The sequence below is a fragment of the Gopherus evgoodei genome, chromosome 1, assembly GCF_007399415.2.
Source record: "Gopherus evgoodei ecotype Sinaloan lineage chromosome 1, rGopEvg1_v1.p, whole genome shotgun sequence".
NCBI lineage: Eukaryota > Metazoa > Chordata > Testudines > Testudinidae > Gopherus > Gopherus evgoodei.
The window spans coordinates 291,569,873-291,595,117 of NC_044322.1; the positions used below are offsets into that span (position 1 = coordinate 291,569,873).

General features: G+C 43.1%; 1 protein-coding gene across 3 annotated transcripts in view; it reads right to left on the reverse strand.

Moving 5' to 3' along the window:
- The window catches only part of ACSS3 (acyl-CoA synthetase short chain family member 3), a 180,455-nt gene that overhangs the window by 25,596 nt on the left and 129,614 nt on the right, over positions 1–25,245 (reverse strand). For all 3 annotated transcript variants that reach the window (XM_030548632.1, XM_030548631.1, XM_030548633.1), the window contains 2 exons: positions 14,900–14,995; positions 9,218–9,281 (listed from right to left, as the gene is read on the reverse strand). In XM_030548632.1, the coding sequence (XP_030404492.1) occupies positions 9,218–9,281; positions 14,900–14,995 (160 nt within the window). The remainder of the gene's footprint in view (positions 1–9,217; positions 9,282–14,899; positions 14,996–25,245) is intronic.

A 25,245-nucleotide genomic window follows, 5' to 3' on the forward strand; every position in this document is an offset into this window, starting at 1 on the left:
CAAAGCTGTCATCTTCATTCATAGATGTAGCCAAAGGCTCATACAGGGAGACCCATAAGTCTGGAAGGCACTAAATTTAGATTGCTTGGGAGAAGGTGGTTTTGCAACCAAGGATACAATTTGACTAGCCCTTTCAAAAACCCTGTGAACATGTTGTTAGAGAAAACAGACCAATTATCCACTTTGGGCTGGAAAGCTTATTCCTGGGGGAGTTCTGCATCACTGCGCAATGCGGAATTTGCACAGAAGTAATGTTCTGCACAGAATTTAATTTTTTCCCACATAACTGGTGCTGCAGAGCTGCTACTAGGGACTGCTGGACCTGACAGAGCCCGGCTCCCCAAATCGCAATGCACCAGTGCAAGCGGCATGCACGGGCTGCAGTTCCCAGCACGCCCTGAACAAAGAAGATGGCATGTGAGCCAGGGCTGCACAATAAGCAGAGTTTGCCAGCCCTGCTTGGTCACATGGTGTGGTCAGGCCCCCTCCCTGAGCAAAAGCTGCTGGAGTCGGCAGGCTGCACCCTCCAGGGAGAAGCAGAAGCAACAGCTGAAAGCTGCAGGGAGGTACCACTGCTTTCCAAGAGGGGAGACTGAAGGTAAGGGGGGGGGGCCTTTCAGAAGGGGGTGTGACTTGACCTGTTCCAGGAGGCGACCAAATCTTTACATTTTGCCTCCCCCATCAATAGATATGGGTCATCTCTGCCCAGTAGGACAATAACAAATGCTGCCTGGAGTGGAGACTGAAGCTGGGCTCCAGAGGGAGGGGGTGCGGGTGTCTGGCCCCACAGCTGAACTCTGAGGGGAAAGGGGGTGCAGGTGTTGGGCTAGGGGGCCCTGTGCAGCTAACTCCAGCCCCCCTCTCAACTGTACCCCTGCAACTCCCTCTTGCCCTGGCAGTGTCCTCTATTTGGGAACTTGAAATACGGTAACCTACGGGGGCAGGGTAAAAAAAATCAGAATTGACTAAAAGACCAGAGGGGCAGAGTTTTCCCTCAAGCTGTGCCGAGCCGGCTTGTGTGAGACGCCTGACAAAAGCATAACCAAGAAATAGGAACTGAGTTGTCGTAAGCTTTCTACTCCTGAGGGAATCTTTTTTGTTGTCTGTATTGTACAGACATACTTGCTGACAGGTATTTTGAAATAAAGGACCAAAATAATTAAAACTGGCCTGATTATATTGTGTTATTTTGACAATTAAATATTCAGAATTTTGTAGCATTTTAAAATATTGTATGCAGAGTTTTTAATTTTTTTGGTGGCGAATTTTTTATTTTTTTGGCGCAGAATTCCCCCAAGAGTAAATGCTGAAATAGCTGCCTGATATCCCTTGACAGAATTAGCAGTCAAACCTCAGTGTTTCAGGTACAATAAGTAATCTAGTAGCTGTTGAACAAAAAAAAGGAACGGTGATTCTGCCTGCCTGATCACAGTAGTAAGAATGCATCTGTCAGGGAACCCAGGCTGTGATGTTGTAGGGGACAGAACTGTTGACACTTTCTCTTGATCCTTGTCACAAATACGTTTATTTGTGGAAACCCCCACCGATGGAAGATGTAGCTGGCCAGATGTGGACAAAGAGACCACTCATGGTGTCTTGTAAATGATCTGCTCTGGTGATCTGCCAGATTGTTTTGGACTCCAGTAGATAAGAAGCTTCTAGACCTATTGAGTTGGCAGTGCAAAGCTCACAAAGCAGTGTAGCCTCTTGACAGAGCGGGCTCCTCCCTGCTTGCTGAGGAAGAGCATTGCTGCTGTGTTCTCTGTGAGGACTAAAAGGCAAGGCCGCCCAGAGGATTCAGGGGGCCTTGGGTCTTTGGTGGCGGGGGGCCCCCGCTTCGGCAGTAATTCGGCGGCGGGGGGGTGTCCTTCCGCTCCGGGATCCGCCGCTAACATGCCCCGAAGACCCGCGGTGGACCCCCCCGCCGCCGAATTACCGCCGAAGTGAGACCTGCCGCCAAAGAGCTGGGTCTTCGGTGGTAATTCGGCGGCGGGGGGTCTTCCACCTCGGAGCGGAAGGACCCGCCGCCACCAAAGACCCGAAGCACAAGAAGCTCCAGGGGCCCAGGCCCCGCAAGAGTTTTCCAGGGCTCCCGGTGCAAGTGAAGGATCCTGCTCCAGGGGCTCTGAAAAACTCTTGTGGGGGCCCCTGCGGGCCTGGGGCAAATTGCCCCACTTCCCCACCCCCTTCTGGCAGCCCTGCTAAAAGGTTGTTTCCCTTGATCTGTAGCAGAAAAATTTGGCAGGCCAATCTAACAGCTTTCAACTTTCTGACCTTGATGTGGAAAGCCAAGTCCTCTGCGGACCTAAACTCTGAGTCTGTAGAGAATCCAGATGGGTCCTCCAGCCAAGGGCAGACACATCGATCACTAACATGAGCGTCTGTTGCTGGCAGACAAAAAAGGACTCCCACACACACATTGGCTGGAACTGTCCATCAAGCTATGGAGATGAGGGCGTGAGAGGTCACCTTCACTACTGAGTCCAGATGGTGACAGCACAGTGAGTAGCCAACCCTGTAGAATTATGAGGTGCAGTCTGGCATTTTGAACCATGTAAGTGCACAAGGCCACATGCCCCAGAAGCCTCAAACAGTTTCATGCTGTTGTGACTGAATGAGCTTTGTGATCTATAGCAATAGACTGAATCGTCTGAAACCTCAAGTTCAGATCATATGTGTTTACTGCTATACCACAATGGTGCCACTTCGGCACCAGAGAGGGCACCATCAAGTCCAGTGCCGACTTAGGCACTGGTTTGGAGGAGAAATGCTTGGATTTCAGATATATTCTACTCAGCTCCCTCTCACCCCTCTTTTCAGGCTTTGAGGGTGGATATCTTCTCCTGGTGGGCGCCTCTTTAGAAGACACATGCTTTAACCTTGAGAGGGAAATAAACAAAGTAAGAGGGGATACAGCCATGGACTGAAGAATTGGAATAAGGAGGAAGGGTAGTGTAAATAACAGACTAACAGGTGATGTTGGTGGTAGAATGTCTGTGCCTAACAGGGTACAGAATGTGAGTGAAGCCGAACGGCAAAAATTAAGATGTCTGTACATTAATGCGAGGAGGGAACAAAATGGAGGAACTAGAGCTACTGGTGCAGGAAGTGAAACCGGATATTATAGGGATAACAGAAATGTGGTGGAATAGTAGTCATGACTGGAGTACAGGTATTGAAGGCTATGTGCTGTTTAGGAAAGATAGAAATAAAGGCAAAGGTGGTGGAGTAGCATTGTACATCAATGAGGAGGTTAACTGTAAAGAAATAAGAAGTGATGGAATGGACAAGACAGAGTCTGTCTGGACAAAAATCACACTGGGAAAGAAAGCTACTAGACCCTCCCCTGAGATAGTGCTTGGGGTGTGCTACAGACTGCTGGGATCTGATTTGGATATGGATAGAGACCTCTTTAATGTTTTTAAGGAAGTAAACACTAATGGGAAATGTGTGATCATGGGAGACTTTAACTTCCCAGATATAGACTGGAGTACAAGTGCTAGCAAGAATAGTAGGGCTCAGATTTTTCTGGATGTGATAGCTGATGGATTCCTTCACCAAGTAGTTGAAGAACCGACAAGAGGGGATGCCATTTTAGATTTGGTTTTGGTGAGCAGTGAGGGCCTCATAGAAGAAATGGTTGTAGGGGACAACCTTGGTTCGAGTGATCATGAGCTAATTCAGTTCAAACTAGATGGAAGGATAAACAAAAATAGATCTGGGACTAGGGTTTTTGATTTCAAAAGGGCTAACTTTAAAGAATTAAGAAAATTAGTTAGGCAAGTGGATTGGACTGAAGAACTTGTGGATCTAAATGCAGAAGAGGCCTGGAATTACTTTAAGTCACAGCTGCAGAAACTATCGGAAGCCTGCATCCCAAGAAAGGGGAAAAAAACCACAGGCAGGAGTTGTAGACCAAGCTGGATGAGCAAGCATCTCAGAGAGATGATTAAGAAAAAGCAGAATGACTATAAGGAGTGGAAGAAGGGTGGGATTAGCAAGGAAAGCTATCTTAGTGAGGTCAGAACATGTAGGGATAAAGTGAGAAAGGCTAAAAGCCAAGTAGAGTTGAACCTTGCAAAGGGAATTAAAACCAATAGTAAAAGGTTCTATAGCCATACAAATAAGAAGAAAACAAAGAAAGAAGAAGTGGGACCGCTACACACTGAGGATGGAAAGGAGGTTAAGGATAACCTAGGCATGGCCCAATATCTAAATAAGTACTTTGCCTCAGTCTTTAATAAGGCTAATGGGGAGCTTAGGGGTAACAGAAGGATGACAAACGGGAATGAGGATATGGAAGTGGATATTACCACATCTGAGGTAGAAGCCATACTTGAACAGTTTAATTGGACAAAATCGGAGGGCCCGGACAATCATCATCCGAGAATATTAAAGGAACTGGCGCATGAAATTGCAAGCCCGTTAGCGAGAATTTTTAATGAATCGGTAAACTCAGGGGTTGTACCGTATGACTGGAGAATTGCTAACGTCGTTCCTATCTTTAAGAAAGGGAGAAAGAGTGATCCGAGTAACTATAGGCCTGTTAGTTTGACATCTGTAGTATGTAAGGTCTTGGAAAAAATTTTGAAGGAGAAAGTAGTTAAGGACATTGAGGTCAATGGTAATTGGGACAAAGTACAACATGGTTTTACTAAAGGTAGATCGTGCCAAACCAATCTGATCTCCTTCTTTGAGAAAGTGAGACTATTTAGACAAAGGAAATGCGGTAGACTTAATTTACCTCGATTTCAGTAAGGCATTTGACACGGTTCCACATGCGGAATTGTTAGTCAAATTGGAAAAGATGGGGATCAATATGAGAACTGAAAGGTGGATAAGGAACTGGTTAAAGGGGAGACTACAACGGGTCGTACTGAAGGGTGAACTGTCAGGCTGGAAGGAGGTTACCAGTGGAGTTCCTCAAGGATTGGTTCTGGGACCAATCTTATTTAACCTTTTTATTACTGACCTTGGCACAAAAAGCAGGAATGTGCTAATAAAGTTCGCAGATGACACAAGGCTGGGGGGTATTGCTAACATGGAGAAGGACCGGGATATCATACAGGAAGATCTGGACGACCTTGTAAACTGGAGTAATAGCAATAGGATGAAATTTAATAGTGAAAAGTGCAAAGTCATGCACTTAGGGATTAATAATAAGAACTTTAGATATACATTGGGGATGCATCAGTTAGAAGCAACAGAGGAGGAGAAGGACCTTGGGGTATTGGTAGATCACAGGATGACTATGAGCCGCCAATGTGATATGGCCGTTAAAAAAGCTAATGCGGTTTTAGGATGCATCAGGCGAGGTATTTCCAGCAAAGATAAGGAAGTGTTAGTACCGTTATATAAGGCGCTGGTGAGACCCCACCTGGGATACTGCGTGCAGTTCTGGTCTCCCATGTTTAAGAAGGATGAATTCAAACTGGAACAGGTTCAGAGACGGGCTACTAGGATGATCCGAGGAATGGAAAACCTGTCATATGAAAGGAGACTCAAAGAACTTGGCTTGATTAGTCTAGCCAAAAGAAGGCTGAGGGGGGATATGCTTGCTCTTGATAAATATATCAGAGGGATTAATATTAGGGAGGGAGAGGAATTATTTAAGCTTTGTACCAATGTAGTTACAAGAACGAATGGGTATAAACTGGACACTAGGAAGTTTAGACTTGAAATTAGACAAAGGTTTCTAACCATTAGAGGAGTGAAGTTCTGGAACAGACTTCCAAGGGGAGTAGTGGGGGCAAAAGACATGTCTGGCTTTAAGATTAAGCTTGATAAATTTATGGAAGGGATGGTATGATGGGAGAGCCTAATTTTGGCAACTGATCTTTGATTATCGCCAGATAAGTATGCCCAGTGGTTGGTGATGGGATGTTGGATGGGATGGGATCTGAGTTACTGCAGAGAATTCTTTTCTGCGTGCTGGCTGGCGAGTCTTGCCCACATGCTCAGGGTTTAGCTGATCGCCATATTTGGGGTCAGGAGGGAATTTTCCTCCAGGGCAGATTGGCAGAGTGTCATAAACAGATAGCTAAAGGTTAATGTCTCTTTCACCTGAAAAAAAAATAACTTGAAGCACCTGACCAGAGCACCAATCAGGAAACCGGATTTTTTCAACTCTGGGTGGAGGAAAGTTTGTGTCTGAGTTCTTTGTCTGTCTGCCTGCCTGCCTGCCTCTCTCTCAGCTTTGAGAAGTGATTTCTGTTTCCTGCTTTTTAATCTTCTGTTTCCAAGTTGTGAGTACAGAGATCATAAAAACAATAAGGGTTATTGTTTTTCTTTTGTATTTACATGTTTATAGTTGCTGGAGTGCTTTGATTTGTATTCTTTTTAAATAAGGCTGTTTATTCATATTTCTGTTAAGCAATTGACCTTGTATTTGTCACCTTAATACAGAGAGACCATTTGTATGTACTTTTCTTTCATTTTTATATAAAGCTTTCTTTTAAGACCTGTTGGAGTTTTTCTTTACTGCGGAACTCCAGGGAATTGGGTCTGCAGCTCACCAGGGAACTGGTGGGAGGAAGAAGTCAGGGGAAAACCTGTGTGTGTTAGATGTACTAGCCTGACTTTGCATTCCCTCTGGGTGAGGGGGGGAAGAGAAATTGACTCTCGGTAATTCTGTTCTCCAGGCTGGGAACGGGGAGGGTGGAATCCCTCTGTTTAGATTCATGGAGGTTGCTTCTGTGTATCTCTCCAGGAGCACCTGGAGGGGGGGGGAAGGGAAAAGATTTATTTCCCTTTGTTGTGAGACTCAAGGGTTTGGGTCTTGGGGTCCCCAGGGAAGGTTTTCGGGGGGACCAGAGTGCCCCAAAACACTCTAATTTTTTGGGTGGTGGCAGCAGTACCAGGTCCAAGCTGGTAACTAAGCTTGGAGGTTTTCATGCTAACCCCCATATTTTGGACGCTAAGGTCCAAATCTGGGACTAGGTTATGACACAGAGGCCCTGGAGGTTTTTCGCCTTCCCCTGCAGCGTAGGGCATGGGTCACTTGCTGGTGGATTCTCTGCAGCTTGAGGTCTTCAAACCACAATTTGAAGACTTCAATAACTCAGGCATATTTTAGGGGTTTGTTATAAAAGTGGATGGGTAGGGTTCTGTGGCCTGCTTTGTGCAGAGGGTCGGACTAGATGATCACATTGGTCCCTTCTGACCCTAGAATCTATGAATCTATTGTTGCTAGGCACAAGGGAAGGAGATGAGTGCCGGGACTCTGATAACGTTGGAGCAGGACAGCTCAAGCGTGGCCTGAGTACCACCTCCATCAACAGGAACTTCAGCCTAGCCTCCCTATCCTTGTTTGTTTTAGGCTTGAATTTACAGCAAATCTGGCACCAGTCTTTCACGTGCTTCACCCTGGCATTTAAGACAACAACTGTGCGGGTCACTCACTAGCAACAAGGACATGGCATGAAGCCTGGCAACTGGGGCACTCCTAAGTGCTTGTGGTAGAACCCCAAAACATGGAAAACAATAAAAAAATTGAACATAACAACCAAACTTATTAACTAACTACAATTATACTTTACACACAGAGCAGAGAGAAAACTTCTGGTAATGAACAGGGATTCCAGCGACTGTCGTGAAAAGTAAGAAGGAACTGAGAGGGGAGCGGGAGCAGCTCTGCCCTTTATATGTGCAAACAGCAGTGCCCAGAGCAGAAGATGCTCGAGCTGCCCAATGGGTATTGTGAAGGGAAAAAGTTTCTGATGGCCATGTGTCAAAGTGTCCATTTTCTGACTGCAAATGAGATTTTAAATTGAGAGAGGAAAAGAGGTCAAATGTCCCAAAAGTTAAGGCACTGGCTTGAAATGTGGGAGAGCCAAGTTCAAGTGCTTGTTCTGCATGAACCAAAGTGGAGTTTTTCATCCCAGATCACGCAGTCAGGGAGAACAGGGACTTGAACCTGGGTCTCCCACATCTCCAACCAATGCCCTAACCACCCACCTACAGTATGTCAGTTGGTCATGCTTTCCTTCCCCTTCTCTCCAGATTTCCCAACAAAAACTCAGTTGAAACAGATACATCTGCACAAAACATTTTGACTTTGAGCACATCTCAAGGAAATTTCATTTAACCAAAAATCTTCCAATCAGTTCTAGTGCAGGCCAATGTTAAACTTCCAGTATGTTCCTTACCAGTCCTCTAAAGAATGTTTTTGACCTAGCACTGCTCTCCTAGCTTTTACTGAAACAACAGTGAGTTGGTGCATTGTCATAGGGACCTGTGTTTGCTGAGAGTCAGACTAGCTTGTAAGTCAGAAAGGGGTACCTGGCTGACTAAAAGGACAGTAACCCCAAGCATTACCTGTAAATCAGCCAAGAAATGCAACGGGCATGTGCCATGGGAGCAGACACAATGGAAGCTCAAGATGATGAGAAAGCAGAAAAGGAGATAAGAGAAAAGCAGTCAGTATTTAGAGTGGCTTTAAGCTAAAAATCTGCTCTGGGGAGTAGAGTGGGAAGATATAAAAAAGGGTGTGCATTTTAAAGTGACTCTTAGTGTTTATAAAACGCACCAGACTGGAAAGACAAAGGAGTCTGCTATCAAGTGTTATCAAAGAGAACACACAGCAAGGAGAACACCAATGATTCTCTTGCCTATGGAGTCTGTCAATACACGTTCCTCCTCTGACCTGTAGCCATTCTGGGACAAGTTATCCTCTCCATACAAACCACACTTTCAGATAACAGAAGGGCTCTTGCTTTAGTAGGATGAGGAAACCTAAGAATTTTCAAATGCTCTTTAGGTTGAGCTAGCTAGACAAAGAAGCAGCAAGCAGTAATTGCTTCATCCTCCTAGAAATCAAGCATGTAATTCTGTGATGCTGCAGACCTCCATGGAACCAGAAGGAAGTCGGAGACCTGGCAGTGTTCTCTTGTATCACAGTAATTAGGCTTGTTCTTATGCCGGCAAATAAGAAACAAGGCAAAGAAGTCTGCCATTAAGAAAAAAAAGCAGTATAGAGTTTGTTTTAACCCTTTTGTACCAGGTGAGCTGAGTGCTCCGATATCAGTGTTGCAGTGAGAGATTCCTAAAAATCAACATGAGAGACAGCCATGCTCTTCTACTCTCATCCTCCTTACTTTATGTGCCACTGCTATTTATGTCTTTGCCAAAAAAAAAAATAGTCTGCCCTTCTCAACAGTTTTCATGTAAAGCAGCTCCTCTTAATTATAAGACACCTTGTACGTTTTGACTTGCTTACTTTACCACAATATTTCCTAAAGTCTTGGCCTTCACTGGTTGCTTGTTGTCATCCAGAACCATCACTGCAAAGTAACAAAGAAAGAGATCATTTTCTCTCTTGCAAATGGTACTTTTCAGATGGACAAGGACAATCTCTAAAAAGCCTGTCTACCTGGGGAGTCAGTGCAAGGCAAGCCAGAGTGAGAAGCTACAATGCATTAATGGCTAGGTAAACCCTGATATGGAGCACTATGGAACATCTACTGGGCAGTAACAGGGTCCACGCAGCATGCTAGTACATTGTAGATTCACACCCTGTCTTGCAGCACACTAACTCACCATGTCTACAAACTTTAATCTGATGAATGCCCACTTATGTCACACTTCAGTGTGGAGTAGGAAAAGGCAACAAAGAAATTATAGAATTTCTCGGTCTCAAAATAGATGAGTTAAAGATTCCTGTTAGCATCCCCATCACAAATACCTTAGGCCTTAAACTAAAGACACACAAACTGAGAAGGAGAAACATCTGGTTGGAATTAAAAGAACCCAATCCCAAACTAAAAATTAAAAGAAAAAAAAGCCCTTTCAGAAGTAGGGAAGTGAGCCCATGAAAAAGAGCCCACAAGAAATATTAGTAAGTGATAACAACTAAGGTTATTAGAGACTGACCTAGCATCCACTCAATAAATATCATTTGTGGTTAAAAACACTGTCTGTTTTTCAAATGCACAAAATCTGTCTCTGATTCATCAGACTCTGCATAGTGAAACCACCATCCCAACAGGGAAGGATTGTGTTTTTTATACTACAGAGAGGTGAGTTGAAGTAGCTTCTGATTTGCCCAAACTCACGCAGCAGGTCAGTGGCATAGCTTGGAACAGAATCCAGAGACCATCTCCAGTGCCATTTTCAATGGTCCACACTACATTTGTTACAATCTTCAGTAATTTGGTTATACTTCAACAGAGGACATTTAGGTTTACAAGGGCAGAGCCTGGAATCTCCTCTTGGATACTGTCTTTAACTAGGCAATCTATTAGAATCAAATTCATGCTGCCTGGGAACAAGGGAAGGATGACAAATAACTTGTTGCCCTGGGCTGTGGTACCCTTATCTGTACTAACTACTCAGAGGCGTGAGTAGCTAGAGTTACCTCACTAAGAATGGTTGATGTATGTGAAAAGCAAGTGAAGGTGGGAAGGAGAGGCATATTAAGCCTTTTAAATCATAAGCTATTTGAGTGTGGCTAAGCAGAGGATGTAACTCTGACAGATATGCCAATTTCCTGCAATATCCTTGAAAAACCTTATTGAATTAAGTTTATTTGGAATCCATTGTATTAAATGCAAAGGTAATGTATTATTGTGAGCCCTGGGAAATGTTATGAACTTCAAAGGATTATTCTGAATAATGGGCCAGACCAGAATGCACTTTTGGACAGTGTCAAGTGGTTCACCTGGGGAATCTCAAAGGGGAGGTTGAAGCAATGCCATGAGGAGGGAATCATTGTTTACTGCTTACCCATTCCCAGAATCTGAAGTTCAAAGATCCAAGCTGTCTAAAGAAAGGACTAACTCCTACCAGAGAGTCTTTGCTGGAGTTGGGGTGATCTCTGTCAAATTTATTAGCATTTATGTAGGTTCTTTTATTGTTTTTAATGTTTTCTCTATAATGCTTTTCCCTTGAAGAATAAATGTGCTTGCTTAGGAAGAGCTGTGTAGTAATTTATAAGTATGGGCAATCATGTTGTTTACAGCCTCTGAAAAGAAAGCAAAGAGTAGACACTGGCCTGTTTAGGCAGTCTGGCATACCAGGAATAACACAGTGTAGGCAGAGAACTATGCTGCCTGGAAAATCCTGACCATGACTGGAGGGAACAAGATGTGGGTCTCTGCCCAAGAGAAGTGACAGCTGAGGAACTGGGAGCCTAAAAGTGGATGCCCTTGCTGGACTCCACAGGGGAATACAGGTGGAGTTTTACCTGACCTGCAACAGTAACATCCAGCTAGGTCCATCCTGCTACAACAGCCTTGGACAATAAGGAAGAAAGTTGAGGTGAGAGCAGAGATACCCACATCTGCCAACAGACCTTTGAAGTATCATTGTGCCTACCTAATACATAGACTCCAAGACTGCTGAAGTTTGATCTTTGCTGTCTGAAAACACTCCTTCAGAAAGGACAGTGATTTTAACACCTGCATAGCCTGTCTCAGACAATCGGTCAGAGGCTTGGTGTAAGGACAGATAAAGGGTTAATTAGACAGACAAAAGGTAAGCTAAGAAAGGTTTTGCAAAGGATAAATAGGAACTCAGAAGTCATCCTGTCCCCTGTCGCCCTAGGGAGGGCGAATCTGGGATGCTAACAAGAAGCTTCCATTCTCCTAGACAATGACTACAAATTCTGTAAACACTATTTGTTGCTTGTACCTGTTCAAGTAACATAAGAAAAATCCAACAAGTTAGATTTGAGAACTTGGACTCGTATAGTAAGAGGAGATAGTCTTACTCATACCACAGTTTCCACAACTTACATTTTTTAGTTTGTTTTTGTTTTTCATTAGAGACCTCAGTTTAATGTAATTTGTTTAACAAGGTGCTAACATCAGTTTTTCAAATTAGATTTTGTTTCTTGACAGCTAAGTATTTAGGTTTCCAAGATTTTTAGAAAAATTTTAAGAACAGCAGCAGTTTAGGGGTATTCCTGAACTACATGGCTACCAACTTATATTCGGGGTATTTACTGCCCTCAAATCCAAAAGTTGCTGTATTTAACAATCAATAACAATAACAATAACAAACAAACTTATAGACCAAGGGACCAATACCAAATAGGTCAGATCTCAGAAAACATCAGAGCTAGAAATGAATGAGATATATTATTAAAAAAATAATTCAGATTTAAATTAGTTTTCCAGTGGTACGCAGCATTCATAGCCTAACCTGGTCATTCAACGTTGAATCTTCAACTGTGGCCAAATCCTGCTCTCATTTACTACAATGTAAAGCTGGAGTCACTTCACACAATTTACTTTACTCTGTATTTACAATGGTATAACAGGAAAGAATTTGGCCATTTAGGGGGCTAAAAGGGCATTTCTTCCAATTTTACTTCCCCAAATCCAATTTAAAGGTATCAAGACTTCAGCAACCATTGTCCAGAGAACTACTAATGCAATTTTATACTATCGGAAACACAGAGTCCATCTTTTAAGTGGCATAAAACATTTATCTCAAACTAGTAGCTAAAGTAGCAGCAGCTAGAGTCATATCACAACTGAAGTGAGGAAAAGTGAGATAGAAATCAGAAGAGATTTCAAGGTCCTGTATTTCATTAACAGCAGGGTTACAGCATTTGTAAACTTTTCCAGTTAGTGGTCCTGAACCATTGGTTAGAAAGGAAATGTGACATCTGTTCCCTTATGGAACATACTTGAATGCACGTTCATTTTATAGTCTATTTTAAAGTATAGTATAACCTCAGAGTTACGAACATCTCAGAAATGGAGGTTGTTCATAACTCTGAACAAAACATTGTGGTTGTTCTTTCAAAAGTTTACAATTGAATATTGACTTAATACAGCTTTGAAATTTTCCCATGCAGAAGAAAAATGCTGATTTCCCTTTTTTTTTTTAGTAGTTTACATTTAAAGCAGTACTGCACTGTATTTGGATTTTTTTGCTTTTTGTTTTTGTTCTCTGCTGTTGCCTGATTGCATACTTCCAGTTTCAAGTGCGTGGTTGACTGATCAGTACATAACTCTGGTATCCGGAAGTCTGACGTTCTGCTGTAACTCCCTTTCATCCATTTAGAAGGAAGTTTTTAGATACCCTCACAGCAGGTTTTGCAGAGTTCATTTAAAATCTCTGCATATGTGCTTCCCACATATACTTGCTAAGCCTGACCACCAGAGCTTTGAGAACAGGTTGGATGCAATTATATTCTGCCACTGTTCCCTGCTTATTAGAGCTCTGGTCAATCTTTAAGCCTTTTCTCTAACTTCATCCTTCATTCATTGTTTGTCTTCAATAACTACTGGTGCCAAAGTCTAGGGCAGCTGAAACTTTTTTTTTTTTTAATGTTCATGTTCACTTCTACTTGTTAGAAGAAAAGTCAGCCAACTGTTTCTTCCCAGGAATATGAGACTCCTCCTGCAGATGGCTTGACCTCAAAAAAATCTAATTATGTGTCATTCCTGAACACTCTGGGTCAAAATCAGAGTTCCCAGGTATAAAAATATTTTAGAATTCTTCATCTCATGGCTGCACACTCTGCATGCAAATACCTTCCACACAATGAAAGCTCTCACTTTTTATGCCCTATGCTGGTTCACAGTCTACAATTTTGTACAGCTAGAAATAAAAATGCTGCACATGTATTGAAATATAACGTGTTTAACAACTCTCCCAAATATGAGCCCCTGTACAAGTCTGAACACAAACACTTGTCGTCTTTGATAAAACGAATGGGGATGTGAGGCAGGTACAAATAGACAAGATTTATACCCATACCATGTTGCTGTTTAGTTCATCATTACATATTTGTAGAGGTCACAGACTTCAGGAAGAATCATCTTTATACACTTAAAATCAGGTGAGTTTTTATATTAAATTGTTGTGCCGAAAAAGACTGGATTAGTGTGTTTCTTAAACATATATGTACAATGTATATACCAAACAAGCAAAACCATTTAGCCTCTGAATAACACATGTAGTCATAGATGTAAGGTACAGGTATGACAATACGTTCTTAAAGCACTATTTAGCTACATAGTTTAGCTACTATTCCCTCTCCACAATTATAAAGATGATCACTATTAACACTATTTTTCCTAACCACTAAAAAACAATGTTACTGCTGGTTATGATTTAACACTAGATTACTGTAGATTATGGTTTGAAGCTCTGAAAGTTTCATAATATCCATTGTCCCTTTGTATGCAAGCATTCCAAACCTTCAGACTCAACAGTTCAATGACAACTACAGTAGCCAGTTCCTTGTGCACTTTCAAATCTAACTGTATGCCTGAGAAATGCTGGGTACATAAGGAATGTATAAGACTAACAGTTGAAAGATGGAAAGGAATGTTTGCTAATAAGGCACATTGCTACGGGTCTGACCTTGTGAGTTTTTGAGCACCTCCTGAAAAATGCAAGCATCTTCAAATGATACAGGGTAAATTAAAACCCATATGATTAAGTGGTTGCTGTAATTTTAATTGTACTGGACACTGGAGTCTGATTGTAAGAACTGATGCTTCTGAACCTGACACAGGTCAAAAAGTTGCATGTGTGTATGTGAGAGAGAGGAAAAATGGCTTTAAGTCAATCCTGGAGCCACTAGACTGGTTCCAACGATAACATTAAATAGCATCAGGGCTGCTCTAAATTGCGCCAACATACACAATGGGATCTCCAGAATGTGTCGGCTCCCAAATCGTGGTTTTTTCCCCAGCTAAACTGGGGGGAAGGAAAAATAAAGAAACATTGGTGAGGAACTACTATGTTGACCCATGGACTTTCATCCAGTTAAGTAGCCAGTTAAGCCAGAGAGGTGCAAAGCTGATTGAGCAGAGACCAATTTTGGCCCTAGATTGTTAAACAATAACTGCAATCTTAAACCCTGATCTTGTGAGATGCTGAGGTCTCTCAGACATGTAAGCAACCTGCTCTCCTATTGATATACACTGCACACTCTTACCATTGTATCCTGGCACTGATTTTCCTGCTTGTCCTGGTGGAGGAGTTGTAGAGTTGCCCAAACCGATGCAGGAAGCAGTAATTGCAGATCCAGTTTCTGTTATGTAATAGAAGGAAAACGTGCCAGTTAAGTCTTGTACTTAGTGTAATTAAGTATTTACTGATGCCAAGCTTGGTTTCTAGTTCGGCACATCAAAAATATATTCCCAGATGTGCAATGAAAGATTTAGAATTCAGAAGATTCATATATAATTGTAATGAATGCAAATTCACCACAGAAGTCAGAGCGCTCTAAAAGGCCACATTTCCATTCAATAACAGACAATTAAAAAAAAAAAGAATCTCTATTGCACTAAGAAAAACGTGTAGCTTATTCTGCTGTGGACCTAGGGGAGTCAGAGAACAATAAATTACACGTTCGCAAGAAACCTATAAATGATAGGACTGCTATGTAAGATTATTTTATGTGTATTTTAAGAGTTGTCCCATCAACCAGAATCAAGAGGAACAATTTCTAGAAAACACACTAGACCAGACTTGTCTTATTATTCTACCTCTCCATTTAGACTGTCTTAGTGCTTTCTGTGTAAGGTGTGTATCACTAGGTGGTTGCATGTTTAGCAGCTTCCGTAGGCTGAGCTGACTGCACACACCAGCATTCCTCCATTCCACTCCACAAGCTCCCAGCATGCCATCCTCCCATCCTCCTTTATTTCAGGGACTCCCTGTAACTTCCCCCACCCTGTCCCTCATGCCTGAGGCTCTATGTGTCCCCTATCCCTCCCTCCCCTCTATGCAAATGGCGCTGTGTGCCCTCATCCCCACCCTCCCTCGTCCATGTCAGAAACTCTGTGACTCCCGCCCCCATTTCCCTTCATGGCAGGGACTCTGTGTGCACCTTCATTTCCCCTATACCAGAGTCCCCCAAATTCCCTCCCACCATGAACTGTATGTTTCATTCCCTCCCCTATACCAGGGTCCTCCCATCCCTTATTTCCTCTTCCTTATCATTTTTATTTCCATCTGCGAGATAAGTCATTCAGGGTGTCAACATGTTAAGCTACTGGAAGGATGAGCAGAGAGGTGGTGAGATGAGATACTGTTATACTGGAAGATATTAATGGGTGCCTTCAACCAGTCTGATTTATATAAACAACTGGAGGGAAAGTGGAAGCTGTTGTGCTAAACAGATGACAGAAGCTCCATGTCCCCCATTTTCCTCCTTTCCGTTTTTTAATTTTGCCTGTAAATCGGTACACTGATACCTAGAATATTCCCTGGAATTGATCAGATGTGGCATTTAAAATTTACGGTGTTATATACAGACGGAGGAATGCAGTTGTGCAAAGCCTCCTCAAGGCTGAACAACTGTATGCAGAATTCTATTTTGGGGCTCAGAAATTCTCTCCCTTGAGATGCTCAGTAAGCAGACAAGTGCAATATTTCCCAATTTCATGCTGCTGGGCAGGAAGACCAGAGAGTAGTCTCTGTTACGAAGCAATGGATCATTACTTTATCTGGAACTATTGCAGACAGTTCAGGAATATCTATTTTATAACTCATAGGGTTCTCACTGAGATATCACTTTGGGAACTATTTGCAGCTACACAATGAAGAAGAAAGCAAAAATACGGTAGTATTAAAGTATGTTGTAGTAGTAGTAGTATAAAATAAGTATGGCTGTGCTGCAATCATGAGGTGCTAGATTAAAGCTAGCTCAGGTACATTCACATGAGTTGCAACCAAATCGTATGACTACAATGCAGACGTATCTTAAGTTTCTGAAGCTACTAGAAAGAAACTTCATGGGAGTGCTGGGGGAAGAGGAGTCATTCCTTCAGTATTTCCAGCCCCAAGCAGTCAACAAATCATGAGTCAAGCCCCCAAAAGAATGAGATTTGACAAGCAATACACTGAGGTGTTGTTTTACTTGCTTTTTAGCTTGTGAATCTTCAGTGCTCAGATATTCAAGCTTATCTCCACACCCAGTATGGCTAGGAATTTACTTTCATTAAAATGAAAGCTGAGGTTCTGATGAGCTCATATAACTCCAGGGCCTGGAGAAGGGGAAGGGGGTTAATGAAAAAAATTGTAAGACTCATAATAAAACTGTGAGAGTTGTCTATGTTTATAGGAGTATTGCTCTACAGCAGCCATACTTCCCTCTGGAAGGAAGCTAAGTCTGTATTTTTGCTATGGAAGCTTTTCATGTTGGTAGATTCTTACAGGAGTTAACCAGTCATTGGTAAGATTAATACAGAACATTTAAGAGGGTCCTTATTCAGTCTACTGGCTTTACCATATATGCAGGGCCCAAAATGGGCTGGTGTGCAGTAGTTTTGGCTAGTAACACTGATGGCCTTACTAGAATTTCAACTCATCCATTTTTCAAACTAAGCAAGCCAGTGCAGGACCAGAGATGGCCCTTGAACTTGCACCAAGGTCAAGCTGTGCCGAGCAAGAGAAACATGCCAAGCTGTGAAAAAATCCCACCTGAAGGCGGCCTGTCTCAGATGCTGGCTGCAGGAGGCAGATAACAGCTACACTAAGAAGAGCCACAGAGGTCACAGATAGAATAGCGGAAAGGCAGTGGACGCAGCTGGTAGCAGTTTGAACTGGAACCTCAGGGATCTCCAGTGGGAGGAGGCTGAAACTGGCCTGAACAGGAGCCTTGAGGGTTAAAGGGAAAGTAGGAAAGAGAAAAATAAACAGAGACAACAACTAACTGAGCAGAGGGAGAACAGGTCAGAAGAGATTGGGAGAAAAACTGAGGGCTGCACCCAGGTTAAGAGAAAAACTGTCGGGGCGGAGAAAATGGTTCAGAGTTATAATGAGAAAAAGAGGAAAGAGTGTGAAATAAATGATGTGTGAAAACTAGAAAAAATGATAAGGATATAGTGTTACTGTACCTCTGAGCCATAGTTTAGATAAAAGTGAGGGTTATGGCAAAGATTAATAACATCACAATATGGGCCTATTTCCTTGAAAAAGTGTGAGAGAGAGAGATTCGTATTGTGCAGGCAGAAAAAAAGGTAAGGGGTTCCTGCTTCCTTATGATGAAAATGAAAGGAGCCTCGTCCCATTTAACAATGTGTGTGAGGATATTTGCCAGGGTTCTCTTGTAGTGGAAGCAGGGAGGCAGTAGCAGAAGGTAATGGAGCTGCAAAAGCAGAAACCCTGACAGATGTTATTCAGCAGGCTTGGAACTGCATTTTCCCCAAAACACTGATATTGGGCTATTATGGACCCTAACATTTCTTCCCCATTCAATTTTTTTAAACAGAATGAAGTCAAATTGAAAAATAAGGGCAGATACAAGTAAATACATCAAATTTCTACACAGTCTGCATTTCCCTGGGAGTGGGGGGAGGTGTCAGAAAGCAAGGGGAAAGGGAGAATCTTCCAGCTGATTGCAGGAGTTTCAGGGAGGAGGCTGCCAAATCTTCTGCAACAGGTCTGTTGAGAAAGGCCTGGTCTACACTACTAAGTTATGCCAGCATAATTATGTCACGTAGGAGCGTGAAAAAATTCACACCTTCTAGGCCAGTGGTGGGTTGCGGACAGTCAATGTAAACACTGTCTCGCAGACCACCAGCTGATTACCCTGATGGGCCACAGGTTACCCACCACTGTTCTAAGCAGTCTAGCTATGCCAGCGGAATGGAGTAGGGCAGATGCAACTAAGCCAACAGAAGAGTCTTTCTGTTGGCTTAGCTAAAATCACTCAGGGTTGATGTCCTGCTACTGAAGTAGAACAACTCCTTCTATCAGCACATACAGTGTCTACACAAGCAGTCTATGCCAGCACAGCTCTACTGAAAGAGACTCTTTTAATGCAGACCTGGCCAAAAGGTAGTATGTGGGTTTGGCTTTTAGATTAGAGCTGAGAAGAGGAAATCATGAGACACAATCAGTCTTCTTTCAGATGACCTGGACTGCTCATTTGTTTGTGGACATCACTTGTCAGCGTATTTAAAATTTAAACTTCTGACAAGCTGATGCCCAACTACCTGCTGCTGCAGTGGATGGTACTGAGGAAAAAGCTCCCCTTCAAAACGCCACTCCTCAGCCTGTTAATGTTCTCCCTGTGAGGCCCTCCCGCCTAACCTCACTGCTTCAGTATACCCCAAAGAACTGCTACTCTACACAGCTCCTTTCTCTAGTGCCTCCTGTGCAACTCCATTAACTTCAGCGTAGACCAGCAATGGACATAGGCCCAGGCACCAAACAAATTTGAGGGGGAGGCAGCATGCAGACTTGAAAGCCTTGCAGTACAATCCAGCAAGAACGAAAAATGTGGGGGGAGAGGAGAGATGACACAGGAATGAAGTAGGAGGATAGTCACAGGGAGCTAGGAACTTAGGCCTGGGAAATCCAGGGCCCCAGACAGTATCACACCCCTATAACACAACAGCCATCACAAATCACCTCTTAGGGCAACCTGGGCCTCCTCCATTCCTCCCCACTTTCAGGAAACCCAGGGCCCATTCCAGAAGAGAGAGGATTCAGTATTTACCCACCTGAGTAAAGGACTTTGTGGGAGTCAGGGTAGCTCAGCTGACATCATCCCATGGAGTGACTGTAGCCAAGAGAGCCACAAACATATTGTCCCCCTCCTATGATAATGGTGGAAGACCTCCCGACCCCCATGTTGGATTCCCGAATCAGGGAGTCCATGCAGGACCGATCTAGTTTGCAGGAAGAATATACTCAGTGTTAAGTCTGGGACTGGGAAGCGTGGAAGAGTCTGGTCATGAATATCCTGGAAAATTCTTGGTTTTAGGACTCATTTTGTCTTATTCCACTTCTAGGAGTTGGCCTGAATCTGCTAAACTCAGTTCATGTGGGCTGCAAAGTAGCTCTGTCACTGAAAATTGTTACAGTACCTATCAACCTAAGCCACATTTGAACTTGTAACAGACAGCCATTGCCAAAAAGCTGAATGTCCCATTATGAGTTTCATGAAACCATCCAATACACCACTTTATCACTGTTTTAATGCAATGTTGTGGATGTGACTGTCGGTAACTCAGCAAACCAATTTATATTTCTTACTCACAACATTGCCAAGTACAGAAATATTAATAAATTCTACATTTAGTATCATTGTTGACAGCAGTGTGTGAACTCCAGCCAATTTCTCTTTATACACAAGTTGACAAGAATAGGGAATGCCTTTGACAAGGAAAATTACTACAGCTGCAAAGCAATGATTCTGTCAGAAAAATGGAATGAGCACAGAACATTACAGTAACCTAATCCACAGATATGATTAGTATGCACTAAGAACTGACATAAATTTGTCACTGCAGAGTCCTGCTGTTCAAAGGTCTTGGACGGGGGGAGATCTGTGAAGTCTTCAAGGATAAGTTAGGATCCACTTTGTGCTTTTTATGCACAATCTACAAAACTAACAATGTGAACTAAAAGTGAACCATGCTATTATATTGATTTATATTTCTGCACTTACTCACTACACAATTAAAAAAAATATAAAAAAGACTGAACTGTGTTCCATCTCTTCTAAATAAGGAATATATATTTCCAAAACAGCGGCTATGCAATTTCAGTAGCAGCTACTTTGTGATACTGTCTCGCTGGTTACCACTGTGAATGTAACATTTTTTGTATCGACCCTACCACAGGTAGGTATGCTGGTCAAATGTTGGTCCCTGATGTACACACGTGGTTCGCATGAGACAGCGGGAACCTAACAAACAACCCTGTAACCTGGCCCAACTAGCCCTGCATACCGTGTTTTAACAGTGATCAGTGTCAGATGTTTCAAAGGGATGAAGATAAGAGGGCAACTATCATCCAGCCCTGTGTTCTAGAAGTCAGAGGTTTAAAGAGAGAGCATGAGGCTGTTTTCCCTATCTTGGCTAATAGTCATTGATGGACCTAACCTCCATGAACTGATATAATTCTTTTCTGAACCCAGTTATACTTTTGGCCTTCACAACACCCCCTCACAACTAGTTCCACAGATTGCCTGTGCACTGTGTAAAGAACTTTCTTTGTGTTTGTTTTAAACCTGCTGGCTATTAAATTAATTGGGTGACATCTGGTTCTTGTGTTATGTTAAGGGATAAATAACACATCTGTATTCACTGTTTCTATATCATTCATGATTACACACCCCATCATATCCCCCCTTAATTATATTTTTCCTAAGATGAATAGTCCCAGTCTTTTTAATCTCTCCTCATGTGGAAGCTCTTTCATACCCCTCATCATTTTTGTTATCCTTCTCTGTACCTTTTCCAATTCTAATATATCTTTTTTGAGATGGGGCAACCAGATCTGCATACAGTATTCAAGGTGTGGGCGTAACATGCATTTATATAATATAATGATATTGTGCTATTTCCAGTCTTATTATGTATCCCTTTTCTAATGGTTACAATTAGCATTTTTGACTGCCGCTACATATTAAGATGTTTTCAAAGAACTACCCACAGGGACTCCAAGATCTCTTTCTTGAGCGGGAACAGCTGATTTAGACTCCATCATTTTGTATGTGTAACTGAGATTATTTTTTCCAATGTGCATAACTTTGTATTTATCAACATTGAATTTCACCTCTCTTTTTGTTGCCTGCTCACACAATTTTGTGAGATCTCTTTGTCACTTCTCACAGTCAACTTTGGACTTATCTATCTTGAGTACTTTTGTATCATTTGCAAATTTTGCCTCCTCACAGTTTACGCCTTTTTCCAAAGAACTAATGAATACAGTGAATGGCACAGGTTTCAGTACAGATCCTTGGGGACCTAACTATTTATTATTTTCCACTGTGAAAACTGATTCTTTATTCCTACTCTTTGTTTCCTATCTTTTAACCAGTTGTTGATCCATGAGAGGACTTTCCCTTTTATCCCATGATTACCTACTTTGCTTATGAGCTTTTGGTGAGGGACCTTGTCAAAGGCTTTCTGAAAGTCCAAGTACACTATTCCAATGTATCACTCTTGTCCACATGCTTGCTAACATTCTCAAATAATTCTAATACATTGGGGAGGCATGATTTCCCTTTACAATAACTGTGCTGACTCTTCCCCAACATATCTTGTTCATGTGTCTGATAATTCTGTTTTTTACTATAGTTTCAATCAATTTTCCTTGTACTAAAATTAGACTTACTGGCCTATATAACTGCTAGGATCACCTCTGGAGCCTTTTTTTTTTTTAAAAATCAGTGTTACACTAGCTATCCTCATTAGCTATTAGTCATCTACTAGACAGGCTGATTTAAGTGACAGGTTACATACCATGATTTGTAGTACTGTAATTTCATATTTGAGTTTCTTCAGAATTCCTGGGGACTTATTACTGTTTAATTTATCAGTTGTTCCAAAACCAATTTTTTTCACACTATGCACAGTCAACCTGTGGAACTCTTTGCCAGAGGATGTTGGGAAGGCCAAGACTATAACAGGGTTCAAAAAAGAACTAGATAAGTTCATGGAGGATAGGTCCATCAATGGCTATTAGACAAGATGGGCAGGGATGGTGTCCCTAGCCTCTGTTTGCCAGAAACTGGGAATGGGTGACAGGTGATGGATCACCTGTTCTGTTCATTCCCTTTGGGGAACCTGGCATTGGGCACTGTCGGAAGACAGGATACTGGGCTAGATTGGACCTCTAGTCTGACCCAGTATGGCCATTCTTATGTTAACCTCCTCTGAGGATAGTTCCTCAGACCTGCCGCCTAAAAGAATGGTTCAGATGTGGGAATCTCCCTCATATCCTGTGCAGTGATGACCAATGCAAAGTATTCACATAGGGCTTGACTACACTATCACTTTTGTCAATATAACTTACGTCGCACAGGAGTGTGAATAAACAGCCCCGAGCAACATGTTATACAACAGAAGCACCAGGGGTGGACAGTGCTATGTTAGTGGGAGACCTTCTCCTGCCAACACAGCCACCGCTGCTCGTGGAGGTGGTTTTATTATGTGAACAGGAGAGCTCTTTCACATTGGCATAGAGAGGCTACACGAGTGATCTTACAGCAGCGCAGCTGCATTGGTACAGCTGTCTCGCTGTTAGTTCGCTAGTGTAGACATGGCCTTAGCTCCTCCGCAAGTTTTGTCTTCCTTCAGTGCTCCTTTAACATCTTGATTGCCCTGCGGCCCCACTGATTTTTTGGCAGGTTTCCTGCATCTGATGCACTTTTTAAAAAAACATTGCTGTTTGTATGTTTTGTTGGTTACTCTTCAAATTCTTTTTTTGACCTTCCCAATTATGCTTTTACACTTGCCAGAATTTATGTTCCTTTTCATTTTCCTCCATGGGATTTGGCTTCCAATTTTTAAAGGATGCCTTTCTCCGCTCTAACCATCTCTATTACTCTGCTGTTTAACCACAGTGAGAGTTTTTTGCACCTCTTAGTGTTTGTTTTTTAATTTGGGCTATACATTTACTTTGAACTTCTATTATTGTATTTTCAAATTGTTTCCATGCATCTTGCAGGCATTTCACTTGTCAAACGGGAGGGAAGATTAGGGAAACAGTAACAAAGACATACACTCATACAGGTCATCTACTGACCTGTGACTAGCCACTTTACAACCAGGAAAACAGCTAGTAAACAATTATACTTAGGGTACGTCTACACTACGGGATTATTCCAATTTTACATAAACCGGTTTTGTAAAACAGATTGTATAAAGTCGAGTGCATGCGGCCACACTAGGCACATTAATTCGGCGGTGTGCGTCCGTGGTCCGAGGCTAGCGTCAGTTTCTGGAGCGTTGCACTGTGGGTAGCTATCCCATAGTTCCCGCAGTCTCCCCCGCCCCTTGGAATTCTGGGTTGAGATCCTAGTGCCTGATGGGGCAAAAATCATTGTCGCAGGTGGTCCTGGGTGCAGCCTCACCCCTCCTTCCCTGAGAGCAGCAGACAACCATTTAGCGCCTTTTTTCCTGGGTGAACTGTGCAGACGCCATACCATGGCAAGCATGGACCCTGCTCAGATCAAAAGCGCAATCATGAACGTTGTAAACACCTCGTCCATTCTCGTGCAGTATATGCTGAACCGGGACCTGCAAAGCCACACGAGGAGGAGGAGGCGGCTACGGCAGCACGGCGACGAGAGTGATGAGGACATGGAACAGAATTCTCTCAAACCGCAGGCCCCTGCGCTTTGGAGATCCTGCTGGTAATGGGGCAGGTTCTAGCTGTTGAACGCCAATTTTGGGCCTGGGAAACAAGCACAGACTGGTGGGACCGCACAGTTTTGCGAATGTGGGACGATTCGCAGTGGCTGCGAAACTTTCGCATGCGTAAGGGCACTTTCATGGAACTTTGTGACTTGCTTTCCCCTGCCCTAAAACGCCATAATACCAAGATGAGAGCAGCCCCTCACAGTTGAGAAGCGAGTGGCAATAGCCCTCTGGAAGCTTGCAACGCCAGACAGCTACCGGTCAGTCAGGAATCAATTTGGAGTGCGAAAATCTACTGTGGGGGCTGCTGTGATGCAAGCAGCCAAAGCAATCATTAAGCTGCTGCTACGAAAGGTTGTGACTCTGGGAAACGTGCAGGTCATAGTGGATGGCTTTGCTGCAATGGGATTCCCTAACTGTAGGGGGGCGATAGATGGAACCCATATTCCTATCTTGGCACCGGAGCACCAGGGCACCCACTACATAAACCACAAGGGGTACTTTTCAATGGTGCTGCAAGCACTGGTGGATCACAAGGGACATTTCATCAACATCCATGTGGAATGGCCAGGAAGGGTTCACGATGCTTGTATCTTCAGGAACACTGGTCTGTTTAAATGGCTGCAGCAAGGGAATTACTTCCCAGACCAGAAAATAACAGTTGGGGATGTTGAAATGCCTGTAGTTATCCTGGGGGACCCAGCCTACCCCTTGATGCCATGGCTCATGAAGCCATACACAGGCAGCCTGGACAGTAGTCAGGAGTTGTTCAACTACAGGCTGAGCAAGTGCAGAATGGTGGTAGAATGTGCATTTGGCCATTTAAAGGCGCGCTGGCGTACATTACTGACTTGCTCAGACCTCAGCCAAACCAATGTCCCCTTTGTTATTGCTGCTTGCAGTGTGCTCCACAATCTCTGTGAGAGTAAGGGGGCGACCTTTATGGCGGGGTGGGAGGCTGAGGCAAATCATCTGGCTGCTGATTACACGCAGCCAGACACCAGGGCGATTAAAAGAGCACACCACGAAGTGGTGCGCATCAGAGATGCTTTGAAAATGAGTTTCATCACGGGCCAGGGTACAGTGTAACTGTTGTGTTTGTTTCCCCTTGATGGAAACCCCCCCTTGATTGACTCATTCCCTGTAAGCAACCCACCCTCCCCCTTCGATTACAGTT